The sequence below is a fragment of the Canis lupus genome, chromosome 20 (genome assembly GCF_011100685.1).
Source record: "Canis lupus familiaris isolate Mischka breed German Shepherd chromosome 20, alternate assembly UU_Cfam_GSD_1.0, whole genome shotgun sequence".
Taxonomy (NCBI): Eukaryota; Metazoa; Chordata; class Mammalia; order Carnivora; family Canidae; genus Canis; species Canis lupus.
This window is the reverse complement of record NC_049241.1, coordinates 4,295,775-4,309,353: the sequence shown is the minus strand read 5'-3', so window position 1 is coordinate 4,309,353 and position 13,579 is coordinate 4,295,775. Positions and strand designations below refer to the sequence as shown.

The 13,579-nt window shown below is 48.3% G+C and overlaps 1 protein-coding gene across 1 annotated transcript; it reads left to right on the top strand.

Moving 5' to 3' along the window:
- The first annotated feature begins 166 nt into the window (after nucleotides 1-166).
- CHCHD4 (coiled-coil-helix-coiled-coil-helix domain containing 4) lies at nucleotides 167-13,209 on the top strand. The gene is made up of 3 exons (XM_038565535.1): nucleotides 167-362; nucleotides 7,843-7,941; nucleotides 12,085-13,209. The coding sequence occupies exons 1-3, from the start codon at nucleotides 341-343 to the stop codon at nucleotides 12,384-12,386; spliced, it is 423 nt and encodes a 140-aa protein (XP_038421463.1). The 5' UTR covers nucleotides 167-340; the 3' UTR covers nucleotides 12,387-13,209.
- The last annotated feature ends 370 nt before the right edge of the window (nucleotides 13,210-13,579 follow it).

The following is a 13,579-nucleotide window of genomic DNA, read 5'->3' as shown; positions in this document are numbered from 1 at the left end:
GTTCCGGGGCAGGCGCCGTAGCCACCACGCTGCAACGCGCCGCGGACCTCACTGATGCGCCTGCGCACCGCAAGTCATGAAGGGATATGTAGTTCCTACTGCCTCAGCGCCCCGAGCCGCGCGCGGATCCCTGGGGAATGTAGTTCCCGGCTGAGAGGGGCCGGGCTGGGGCTGGGAGGGCGCGGAGGCAGGCGCGCGGCGGGCAGGCCTGGAGGGGGCGGGTCCGCGTGGGCCTCGGCGCCGCCCGCCCTGCCTAAGAAGAGGTCACCGCGTGAGCCCGCTGCCGCCTGTGCCGCCACCACCGCTACCGCCGCCAGGTCTGAGCCCCGGGGCTGCAGCCATGGCCTACTGCCGGCAGGAAGGTAGGGAGGTCGGGCTGCCATGGAGACCGGCCTACGAGGGCCTGCAGGGGACATGCGGGGCTGCCCCCCCGCGGCCGTGCAGGCCCCGGCGTCCCGCGACCCCATTGCGGGCGCGGGCGGCTGCAGGCGCGGCCCGGGGCCCCCTCTTCGGGACCCTTGGGAGGGCCTGGCGGTGGGGCCGCCACCTCCGCCTTGCAAATGAGAGGACGGAGACCGGGAGGAATGAGGCTGGTCCAAGGTCACTCTGAGCCTCGAACCCGGACCTCCGTAGGATCGGCACGTGGGAGCCTTGTAAACTGGGGGGGGCACGGGAAGTGCTCAGCCCGCTTTCTCTGGCTTGTAATTGGGGATTTATTGTTTTTACTACCGCTTTTGACCACACGTCGCGCGTTTTCCTCCGCACGCGCTGTACAGGAGTGCTCAACGTGCCACCCACGGGTGCATCTACCGAGCGCCTACTACGCCTGAGGCACCGGACCCCGTCGGCCCTGGAGCTGGGGTTCGAGCTGCCGCAGTCCTGATCACCGCCCAGTCTGGTGCCCCTTGGATTCCAGGAGCTCTCAGCTGGAACAGCACCACCTCCACCTCCACCACCTCCACCTCCACCACCTCCACCTCCACCTCCACCACCTCCACCTCCACCACCTCCACCTCCACCTCCTCCTCCTCCTCCTCCACCTCCTCCACTACCACCTCCACCACCTCCTCCACCTCCTCCTCCACCACCACCTCCACCACCTCCACCATCTCCACCACCACCTCCACCTCTACCACCTCCACCTCCACCTCCAGCAAACATTCCCACCACCTCTATCACCTCCACCACCACCTCCACTTCTCCAGCAAAGTGCCCATCTCCTCCCACCTCTCTCCGGTTTCCTTCATCTGTTCCTACCTCTGCTGAAGAACCCAGGAGTCCCAGGGCCTCCCCACACACTGCCACTAACTAGCTTTCTGTCCCTGAGCTGCCATCTAACCAGGCCCCAGTTTCCAGTCTTGTAAGATGAGAAGTTGGTCTTCATTCATTTAGCAGATCACTCACGGGCATCTTGGCTGTGCCTGTTGATAGGAATGGTGGACACATGAGAAAGTAAAGCTACACAGAGAGTTGGAACTCACCCAGAAATTCTTTGGTGAATAGTCAGTCTGGTTCCCTTAGTTTGTTTCAGGGATCTGAAGACCAGAGGAGATGACCTACCCAAGGTCTTTCATACATCCTGTTAGAACAGCTCAGTCTAAAATGTCAAGCTTTTTCCCCAGTACCTCATTCTGCTTTTGGACCCACTCCTTTCTGGGGTCATAAAGCCATAATACTATATTTTTCTAATACTCACTGATGTCTCTCCTGAGTACTATTTTTAGTGATAAATAGTGGTGCCATGAACAAAAGTTCTCTGCCCTCACCACTTTGTTAGTAGACCTCTTTTTTTAAAATTTTCTTTCTCTGGGTTTCTTTTCTTTTTTCTTTCTTTCTTTTTTTTTTTCCTCTGGGTTTCTGATTTACTTCATTTAGCAAATAATTTTGAGCTTTTTAGATATAATGAGGCTATGCAGATGAGTAAGACCTCTCCTTGCCTGTAAGGATATCTAGGAGTCAGGTTTTTTTGGGAAGGAAAGGTAGTTTCCATCTGCCACCAAAGCATGGATCTTTATCTTTTTCTGGGTCAAAGATCTGTCTCTAATTTGGGGATGAGAATTGAAAGCCCCTACCTTATATGGCTCCAGCCTGACTGGTTGGTTGATTGATTGATTTCTTTTAAGATTTTATTTATTTATTTGAGAGGGGGAGAGAGCACAAGCAGGGGGAACGGCAGATGGAGAGGGAGCGGCAGATTCCCCACTAAGCAGGAAGCCCAATGCATGGGCTCCATCCCAGGACCCCGAGATCATGACGTGAGCCAAGGCAGAACCTTAACCACCTGAACCACCCAGGTGCCTCTCCAGCCTGATTTCTAACTACCCCATCATTGCTGAGCCACACTTGCATCTTGGTTGTACTTTGCCTGATACCTCTGTCCTTCAGCTATTCCCACGGCTGGCTCTTCATTCTGAGTTCTGAATCAGTCACTTGCCTGTGCAAATTTACTTCAAGGGTCCCCACCCCCCACCCTCCAGCTTTCGGGTTAAAAGCTTTGGCTTCCAAGGTGTTCCATAGTGTGGACTCTTCCTTTCTCCCTGGCCTGAGACCACCCACACTTTTCAGTATCAGTGCTACACCAGTCCTTCTTTTTGTTTCCTCTTCTCTATTGCTGTCTGCTTTCTCCAGTTCCTCAGCAAACATTTATTGAGCCCCGGTGATGTGCCAGCCTCTGAGCAGGTGCTGGTGAGCACAGATGACATGATCTGCTTCTTAGCATTGGGGAAGAGATGGGCACTCTTTCCGGGTTGGATCTGCTGAAGATTTTGACATGTAAAGATTCCGTGTATTCCGTTCCCCTTTCTGGGAGCAATGAGACCACCCATCCAAGGTTGTTTTGCTGTAATCTACTGAATGGTAGTAATGATTCTGTCTTCCTGTTCTTTGCTGAGGTCTTCAGTTTGGTTTCTCCGTTCTACATTTATTTGTTCAACACATTTTGATTACCCACCATGTTCTGGGCACTGTTCTAAGCTCTGGGGATACTTCAGTGAATGGAAGAGACAAATCCATGCCCAGGAAGAGCTGATACTTCCATAGGGGTGACAGGGGTAAGCAAATATATGGTAAAACATCAGGTGAGGAAAAGCACTGGAGGAAAAAAACAGGCCAAGGGAGATGGGGAGCAGTCAGAGAAGGCGGCATGTGAGCAGGAGGTATGAAGGCAGGGAGAGAGTGGTTGTGAAGATATCTGGAGAGTGCTTCCAGAAGTGAGGACAGCCTAGGCCCAGGCCTAGAGTAGGTGTGCACCTATGTGTCTAGTAAAAGCAAGGGGGCGTGGGAATGGAGGGAGTAAGTGGTGGGAGATGGCCTCTTAGAGGTGAGGGATGCAGATTTTTCTGCCTGTATTTGAAGGTAGAGTGCCAACCAGATTGGAAGATGGAGGTTGAGAGAAAGGAGTCAAGGATGGGAAAAACTACTGAATTGGAGGTGTCTTGGTATCTAGCTGTTCAATCAGTCTTCCTATTTTCAGCCTCACCCTTAAGTCCTGCTTTCAGAGTGGGCGCTTCGGCCCCTGATTCCTGACTCTTACCAGGGTCCGGGGGTGACAATGGATTTTCTTCTAGCCGACTTCCCCTCCATGTGACTTTGGGCTCAGCTTTGTTAGATCAGAGAGCACTCTGCTCTCAGCTTGCCCACTTCTCAAACTTTACTGACCTTTCTAGTCTGTGATTATCTCTTTTTGTGGCCATTCTATCCTTGTCATTTAATGCCATTTAAAAAATTACTGTCTTTTGAGTGGAATTTCAGGTGAGAGCAGAAACTCACTTCACCTCTTTTGTTTAAGCAAAGTCTTGTGGTTCTTGCCCTGACCATGGGAGGAAGAGGCTGAGCTGCTGGGGGACCTGTTTCCTGAGGCCACAAGAAGGTGCTTGAGATCACAGCCTGTTATGTGCTTAAGTCCATATTTGAACCCCAGGCCTAAAGCTCTGTGGTATTGATGCCACTGAGCCAGACCTCCCAAAACTGGACTTCTGTCTCAGGCTCAGAGCTGTGCTTCTGTTCTTTCTACAGATGGTTTCTAGCCCTTATTATTTGTCCATGTAACAAACAGCACCATCTGGATACCAGGATTAGGGATGCAAAGATAAATCCCTGCCCAGAAACCATAGATCACCTGGGGGACCTTCTTTCCCCCAGTTTTAGGGTATGAATGTGTCCCCCCAATTTCATAGGTTGAAATTCAGACCTCCAAGGGTGGTAGTATTAGTAGGTGGGGCCTTTGAGAGGTGCTTAGGGACTGAGGATGGAGCTTTCATATATGGGATGAATACCCTCATAAAAGAGGCTCTGGAGAGACCTCTAGCCCCTTCCACCCTGTGAGGACACAACAAGAAGGCAGCTGCTGTGACCCAGGAAGGGGCCCTTGTCAGAAGGTGACCAGGCTGGGGCCTTGATTTTAGACTTGCAGCCTCCAAAGCTGTGAGCAATAACTTTCTGTTTATAAACTACCTCAGTGGTGGTATTTTGGTATAGCAGCCCGAACAGACCAAGACATCCATCCAGGGTAGGAAAAGTGCTGGTCAGTGAGGCTCAGAATCCTTACTTTTTCTTTCTTTTTCTTTTCTTTTCTTTTTTTTTTTTTTTTTAAGATTTTATTTATTTATTCATGAGAGACACAGAGAGAAAGAGAGGCAGAGACATAGGCAGAGAGAGAAGCAGGCTCCATGCAGGGAGCCCGATGTGGGACTCGATCCCGGGACTCCAGGACCGCGCCCTGGGCCGAAGGCAGGCGCTAAACCACTGAGCCATCAAGGGATCCCCAGAATCCTTGCTTTTTCTGCCAGACAGAGCTCAGCAGGCCCATTCTCCCCACACTTCATCTCTGTCCGTGAAGCCTGTAAGACTTAGGTGAAGCCACCATAATCAACTAAAGGTATCCATAAAGTGCAACTTTATTTAAAATGTTTAAATAAACATCCACTAAGTAAAAAGACTGGTGGAGGAGGTGAGGAGCAGCAAGACCCAGTACTTTGCTCTCGAGGCTCTTACAATCTGAAGGATTTCCAGATGAAGCTCATTTTGCTTGTGTGATGACAATGCCGACGAGGCCACCAAACGTCAGTCAAAGACCCACGGGGGCCCTATGGTGCTCTCACGTGAGCAGCAGGTGGACAGGCCCTTGCTTCCTCTTGTGCACTCCCCAGTTGTGTGGCCTTGGCTGGGTAGAGGAGTTGAGGCACCCATCCTAGGAGTTCACAGTCAGGGACAGGACTACAGCTGAGCGCATGGAGGGAGAGCTCCCATGTGACACGCAGGCAGGAGCTGCTCATGGGACGGCAGCACCACGGGTGGGCTGGAGGCCCAGTCCCCAAGCGTGCCAAGGGTTGGCCATCCTCAACTGTCTGTTACCCTGTGAGGGAGACCCTGTGGAGGCATAGAAGGGTGCCTTCCCTCTGTCCCCTGAACAGTTGTCTCTGGAAGTGTGGCTCTGGCTTTAGCTCCAGTACTTTTCCCCACGCCTGTTGCCTAAATATTCCAGCCCAGTGCGGTGGAGTGGACCCACATCTTTTTCCTTGGTCTCTCTTAACAAACATGTGACTGAACTTTTCTAAATGTGAAGGGAAAACAGCTGCAATACTGAGAGAAAATGCCAGCAGCTCTGAGAGCCATGCTTCTGCAGGCCCAGCATCTGCCCCCATTGTAGCTATCACTCTGGGCCACTGACAAAGGCCTTGTCCAACAGCCAGTTTGGATGAGACCTGGAGGAGTCTTAAATGCCAGGTGTCTCCCATCCCATTCCAGATGAGGTCCCGTTGTCCCACATCTCCTGGATGAGAATGGGTAGTCATAGGGTCACTGAATTTGTCCTTGCCTTTCCCCAGGTGAGCACCCAGTAGCCTAGAAGAAAGCTCCCATTTATTCACTCGGCAAACATTCTCTTGATTCTAAGCTTCTTGGGGCTTTACTGTACAAAACATTTATTCCTGCCCTAAACACACAAAGCTTTCAGGACAGTGTCTGAATCATGTTCAGGACCCTGTGTCACCTGTTGTTTTTATGCTTGTGTGTCTTGAGGTAGGGGACATGGTGGGCCTAGGTAAAGGATCCCCACAGCATGGCCTTTGGAGACACACAGAGCTGGGTTCAAATTCCAGACTGGTGTGAGCTCAGGCACATTACTTCCTAGGGCCTTAGGCTCACCCCTATAAAATGGGGCTCCTCCTGGCTCCTCTCAGGCTAGTGATGGGATGGCAGGAGCTAGCGGACATGCTGGCCCCAGTCTGCCTTCCAGGGACACAGGGGAAACTGATGACATGCAGAGTGTGTAGGGTGCTGAAGACAAAGTGCTCCAACCACAACAGGAATATCAGACAGATTCCTGCTGTGTAGTTAGCTGATGGCTACTGGCTCTAGGAAGGTAAAGTAATGTGGACAGCTGTAAGGTGCAGGGGAGAGAGCGGCTGCCTTGCCATTGCCTTGCCATTGCCGGCTGGTTGATTTTGAGTAACCACTCCGGGCTGGTTTTCTGATGTATAAAAAGCCATGGATCACACCCATCCCAGTTCAGTCAACACTGATTCCCGTTCCTGTGTCCCACATAGCCTCCCATGAGGAGACGCTCCTCACACAGCATGCAGTTGGCTCCCACCACTCAGGAGGCTCAGGACCCCCGAGCAGCCAGGCACATAGGGCCAGGGGCTCTGGCCTGATCGGTTCACAGGGTTCACATGAAGCGCTGGCTTCGCGATGCTACTCCTTGCAGGGCCTCCTGCTGACCCTGCCGCTCAGCCTGTTATGTTTAGGTTTGGTGATTGTTCTAAAAAATAACAGACTGCAGATTGTCATAGAAGTGGATAACATCAGCACTTCATGAAATGATCTCTCCTCCCCCAGTCATTCCACGAGTTGGGAAACAGCCCCAGGCCTCATGGGACATGGGGAATGGCCACAGCATTCTCCACCATAGTGACCCCTTCTTTTTGGCCATGATTAGGGGCCAAGAGGCCAGAGGGAGTCTTGTGGGTGCTTAATTGTGGGGCTACCTGTGTCCTGGGCCTTTCAGAGGCCGGTTATAATCTCCCACCCGGCACCTTCTTGGACACACTTCAGTGACTACATCAGCCAAGTGGGCTGCGAGGGGATGCTGGCCGGGCACCCACATCACTGCCGTCTCCTCTTGTCAAAGCTCTCTCTCTTCAGACTTTGTGTGCATTCGAATGGTGTGGGTAAGCCCATGGGGGGCTAGAGACAAGTCTTTCCCTGCATGCATTTTTCCTAAACCTTCCACCCTTTCCCCACCCACATTCATTTGAGCCCTAGTGGAGCGGGGTGGGGTGCCCAGTGGCAGGTACTCCGAAGGCCCTCACAAGTCATCTTCATTCCATTAGAGTTGTCTGAAGGCTGGCAAGCTTGCAGCTCCCTGCTGGGCCTGGGGAGGATAGGAGACACGATAGGTTGATGCGGCCTTCATGGGTTGATGGGACATAATGGGGACAGTTGGAATGCCATGGGCGTTCTGAGATGGGACTGCCCCTTTCTTGATGGGAAGAGGGAAAAAGTTGTTGCACCAGAGTAATCAAATCTGTGGACTACAAGCAGCTGCGTTTCATTAGATCAGGCATTTCATCTCCTACCTGGAGGGTGCATATGGCATCTTCTTCCTCACCATGACCTTGGTGGATTTACTGTTTTGGTTGCAGGCACGGAGTAGAAGTGGCTGCTAGACCATCACACAGACTCAGTGATGCAGCTCAGGGAGGGCAGTTTGATGGTCCCCTCGCTTTGGGGTTTTGCATAGGACAGTCTTAAAACTTGGTTTGTGTGGCTTTTTTTTTGGGTTTGGGGCAGCTTGGCTGCTCTTGAGTGAGATGTTTCTTCCCTCTATTCTCCAAATACTAGGGAAGGATCGAATCATATTTGTGACCAAAGAGGACCATGAAACTCCGAGCAATGCAGAGCTGGTGGCTGATGATCCCAACGATCCGTATGAAGAGCATGGTAAGTGACACAGGCCTCCTGGGGACCCACAGACCCTTCCTGGGGAGAATGCCCAAAATTCCTTTCCCATTTTGTCCTGGCCAATGTTGGGCTCTCAGGTGTCCTTCCCAGCCATGGACTAACTGATTGATGATCTATTGCAGTTCTGGGTACCACAAACCGTGTAAGATGGGGAATTTAATCAATTAATGTTATGGTTTAATCAATATATGTTCTGACTTTTCTACCGACTGGCTCTTCCTTGTCTCTCTCTCTTCTCGGGTCTCCCCATTCCCTGACATGGCAGTATTATTAGGCCACTTAATAACTGATAGTGGCCTCTAAGTGTTTGAGAGGGGAGGTTGTGCAGCTTGTCACATCACATCAAAAGTTAGAAGTGATTGAGCTTAGTGAGGAAGGCATGTCAGGAGCCAGGATAGACCGAAAGTTCGGCCTCTTATACCAGTTAGTCAAGTCTTGAATGCAAAGGAAAAGTTTGTGAAAGAAATTAAAAGTGCTACTCCAGTGAGCACATGATAAGAAAGTGAAACAGCCTCATTGCTGATAGGAAGAAGGTTTTAGTGGTCTGGAGGGAGGATCACACCAGCCACAACATTCCGTTAAGCCAGAGCCTAATGGAGGCAAGGCCCTAACTCTTTAATTGCGTGAAGACTGAGACAGGTGAGCAAGCTGCAGAAGAGAAATGTGAAGCTAGCAGAGGTGGTTGCTGAGGGTTAAGGAAGAAACCGTCTCTGTAACATGAAAGTGCAAAGTGAAGCAGCAGGTGCTGATACAGAAGCTACAGCAAGTCATCCAGAAGATCTAGCTGAGATCATTAATGAAGGTGGCTTCACTAAACAGATTTTCGACGTAGATGAAACAGCCTTCTGTTGGAAGAAGATGCCATCTGGGGCTTTCATAGCTACAGAAGAGAAGTCAGTGCCTGGCTTCAAAGCTTCAAAGGAAAAAAAAAACAAAGCTTCAAAGGATGGGCACTCTTATTAGCGGCTAATGCAGACTTGAAGTTGAAGCCAGTGCTCGCTATTCCAAAAATCCCAGGGCCCTTAAGAATTATGCTAAATCTCCTCTGCCTGTGCTCTATAAATGGAACAACAAACCCTGGAAGACAGCACTTCTATTACAACATGGTTTGCTGAATATTTTAAGCCCAGTATTAAGACTTACTGCTCAGAAAAAAAAGAAAAAAAAGATTCCTTTTAAAATATTACTTCTCACTGACAATGCACCTGGTCACCTAAGAACATTGGTGGAGATGTACAAGATGAATGTTGTTTTCATGCCTGCTACCACAACATCCATTCTGCAGCCCAGGGGTCAAAGAGTCACTTTGATTTCAAGTCTTACTGTTTTAAGAAATACATTTCATAAGGCTATAGGGGCCATAGATAGTGATTCCTCTGATGGATCTGGGTGAAATCAATTGAAAATCTTTTTGGAAAGGATTCACCATTCTAGATGCCATTAAGAACATTGGTGATTCATGCATGGGAAGAGGTCAAAATATCAACATGAACAGGAACTTGGAAGAAGCAGATTCCAAGCCTCATGGAGGACTTAAAGAGGTTCAGCACTTCAGGGGAAGAAGTAACTGCAGATGTGGAGGAAATAGCAAGAGAACTGGAGATTAGAAGTGGAGCCTGGGAGCTCAGTCCATGCCTTCAGCTCAGGTCATGGTCCTAGAGTCCCAGGATCGAGTCCTACATCAGGCTCCCTGCTCAGCAGGGAATCTGCTTCTCCCTCCCCCCTCCCCCCTGCTCATGCTCTCTCTCACACTCTCTCTCTCAAATAAAATCTTAAAAAAAAAAAGTAGATCCTGAAGACATGACTGAACTGCTTCGATCTCATGATCATGCTTTAACTGATGACTTCTGGGGATGGAGTGAAACAGGTGAAAAGGATTAAGAGTATACTTACCCTGATGACATTGAGAAGGGTATAGAATTATATATATTGTACACCTGAAAAGAAATATAGCACTGTATGTTCATTATATTTCAATTAAAAAAAAAAGAAACTTTATCAGGTGAAAAGTTGCTTCTGATTAACAAAGAAGGTGGTTTCTTTAGGTGTCCACATATGGTGGAGATGCTATGTAGATGGTTGAAATGACAACTAAAGACTTAGAATAGTTGATAAAGCAGATTGATTTCAGTTTAAAAGAAGTTCTGCTGGGGGGTAAAATGCTATCAAACAGCGTCACATGCTACATGAAAGGAAGAGTTTGTCGATGCAGCAAATTTCATTGTCGTCTTATTTTAAGAAATTGCCGCAACTACCACCCTGATCAGTCAGCAGCCATCAACATCCAGGCAAGACTCTCCACGAGCAAAAATTTACAATTCATTGAAAGCTCAGATTATGGTTAGCATTCTTTAGCAATAAAGCATTTTCATTTAATGTATGTACAGTGTTTTTTAGACATAATGCTATTATGCACCGAATACACTACACTGTGGTACAAACATAGCTTTCCTATGCACCAGGAAACCAAGAAAGTAATTTGATATGCTTTATGTGATACTGGCTTTATTGTGGTGTCTGTGACCTAACCCATAATATCTCTGAGGTGTACAGATGTACCTGTACCATGCTGGCCTGCGTAGGGAGAGGTGGTAAGATGTGGGGGAGATAGCTTGGGCTCTGGGAATCCTTTGGGCCCTGGCTGTAGTCCTGACTAGACTCCATCACACGATAAAAATTTCATGTGCAAACTGCGATTTGTAGTACATATTGAAGAAGGTTGTCAAAAAGACTACGTGTTTTACCACAAGTAGTTTGGTACTTGAGTACGTGCCCTGCAGCTGCTGATGGTCTAGTGGTGAATTGCCTGCTGGGGATGTGCTACCCACTGAGATGCCCACTGTTAGCCCATTTTATCAGTAAGGAACTGCAGCCACAGATCTGTTGATCATTGAAGTTTTCTGAGCTAGAATGAAGAGGCAGGGTTCAGCTTAGGCCAAGGACTTTGGACACTAACTCAGAGTGCCATGCCTTAGTACTTGGTTGAAGTGAAAACCTGTGTAATTTCACTGGGCATTTTAGAGTCTTAACAGAGTACCCTCGGTCCTGTAAAAGCAGGTAAGAAACTTCTATATGAATCCTATTTCCCTGTCTATTACAAAAGGAAATGAAGCCATCATCTTGAAAGCATTTTGGAAAACCAGGAAATATTTTTTTTTTTTTTTTTTTTAAGATTTTAGTTATTTATGCATGAGAGACACAGAGAGAGAGAGAGAGACATAGGCAGGGGGAGAAGCAGGCTCCATGCAGGGAGCCCGACGTGGGACTCCATCCCAGGTCTCCAGGATTACGCCCTGGGCTGAAGGCAGGCGCTAAACCGCTGAGCCACCTGGGGTGCCCCCAGGAAATACTATTTAGATGTGAATAAGGTTCAAAGACAAGAAAGGGTAGAATTCAAACGTAGGGGGGCCTATAGAATATTGCAACTGATAGTCTGTAGGTGCACCCCACCCTGATACACATGTGCTGTTTAGCAGTTTGGTTCATATGGTTAACATCCCTCTAGATTTTCACTGTTATGAGACTAGAACCACATCATCTGGTATGCCACTAGCTTTGTCCTTACACAACATGTCTTGGACATCTTCCTGTTGGTGCAGAAGGCTTAGACTCCTCTTTGCCAGTCCTCACACTGAGCTGAGCTTCTGAGGATGGTTGTAGAGCCAGAGGGGCTTGACGGGGTGGTCTGGTCCTGATCATTTGAACGGGAGCGGAGCAGAGAACAAAAGAAGATCAATACCTAGCTCAATGTGTTGGGGCTTTGAAAAGGCTTCTTGTTAACCAACCCAATGATGGCTTCTTCTTTGGATTAAGTGGTTTCCAGTGTTTAGCTCTGGAGCACAGCCACAGCCATCGCACCGGGAGGCTACTGAGAATATATAGTGATGGAGAAAGTTGCCAATGATGGCTTCTCTCCAGCCAAGCCAAAGGATGCTGCATTTGCACCAAGCATTTGAACCCAATCCAAGTCGAATTGTAGATTCACAGGGAAGGGTGTACCAGGCAGCAGTTCCTACTGTTCTGTACCTCCCAAGTAGCTTTTGAGGACTGGACTTGGTTTTGCTTTTTCAGAAATCTTTAAGAGCCTGTCTCACATTTTCCTTGCCCATGTTCCTGTTCTAGGATTGATCCTGCCAAATGGAGACATTAACTGGAACTGCCCGTGCCTTGGGGGAATGGCCAGTGGCCCCTGTGGGGAACAGTTCAAGTCAGCCTTTTCCTGCTTCCACTATAGCACAGAGGATGTCAAGGGGTCAGACTGTGTAGACCAGTTCCGGGCCATGCAGGAATGCATGCAGAAATATCCCGACCTCTATCCCCAGGAGGACGAAGAGGAGGAAGAGGAGAAGAAGCCAGCAGAACGTTTAGAAGAGACAGCTGCCACTGAGGCCACTACAACCAAAGAAGAGGAGGGGTCAAGCTAATAAAGGCCAGAAGGCACTGGGCTCCAGTCCTACTGCTTCAGAGTGATAAGAACCTTTTGCAAAATGCCTTTTGGTCATTCTCCGAGAAAGTGTCTTTCCCTCTGTTGTTCTGTGCACTATATAATGTACAAAATAACTTATTTTGATGATCAGGGATCTTGGTCCTTTGACATATACACTGGAAAAAAATGTATGTGTGTCTCACATAAACCTATCAGCAAATGTAGCTGTCACTTTTGAATTCTCAGATTACCCTGAATTTTGCCACTTTGAAAATAATGTGCTGACTATACTCAGCAACCAAAAATCATTATCTGAGAGTGTCTTGTGAGTGAGCTGATTTATTCTGATTGATTATATCCCTTTTAGTAGATTTTTATACCCCTTTGGGAAATGAAATAGAAACAAAACCATCTTCCTTTAAAAATGCTGGACTGGGGCCATTCCTAATACAAGAGGCCAGATGCTCAGATACTTATTTCTCAAGAACCATCTTGACCTTGAGTATATGAGGAGGTACTATATTTCATTTCGGATACATTTTGGTTTTAATTTTTACGTTGAGCTCCCATGTTTTCTGTGTTTGGAAATTGGAGCTTTAGACCCTCTGACTCATAATCCCTTTCTGAGTGAAGAGAAAGGCTGGTTTTGCTGTTTGTGTTATTCCAAAAGCCCTGGTTTGGGGCCTGTGTTCACACTGGTTCTGTGTCTGTTCAGATGCAATGTTCTTGAGAGGTGGGGACCTAATTGTTACCAAAGTAGCAGCTAAGAGAAGCGGTGTGAATTAAATAGTCAATTAAAGGAAAACATGATTTTTACCTGATGTTGAATGTGTCCTTTGTTTTTACTAATTAAAAATGTTTTTGATAAGGAAATAGAAATATGGAAATCTCCCTGAAATTCTTCCTTGAAGATACTGGTAAGCTGGTTTGAGTCTGTTAAAATTTTCTGTGTTGAATTCCTAGCAAGCCAGCTGGTTTTGTCAATGAGCAGATCCTTCATACAGATACTGCTGTTAATTTGTGAGGTGGGGAAGGCTCTTCCCATCTTGAAGATAAGGACCTGCAGCCCTTGCAGGTTAGATAACTAGCCCAAGGCAACTGCAGGACAAATTTAGGCCAGGATGTAGCAATACCTCATTTGTCCCTGGTGTATTAGTTACCTATTGCCATGTAAAAAATTACTTTAAAACT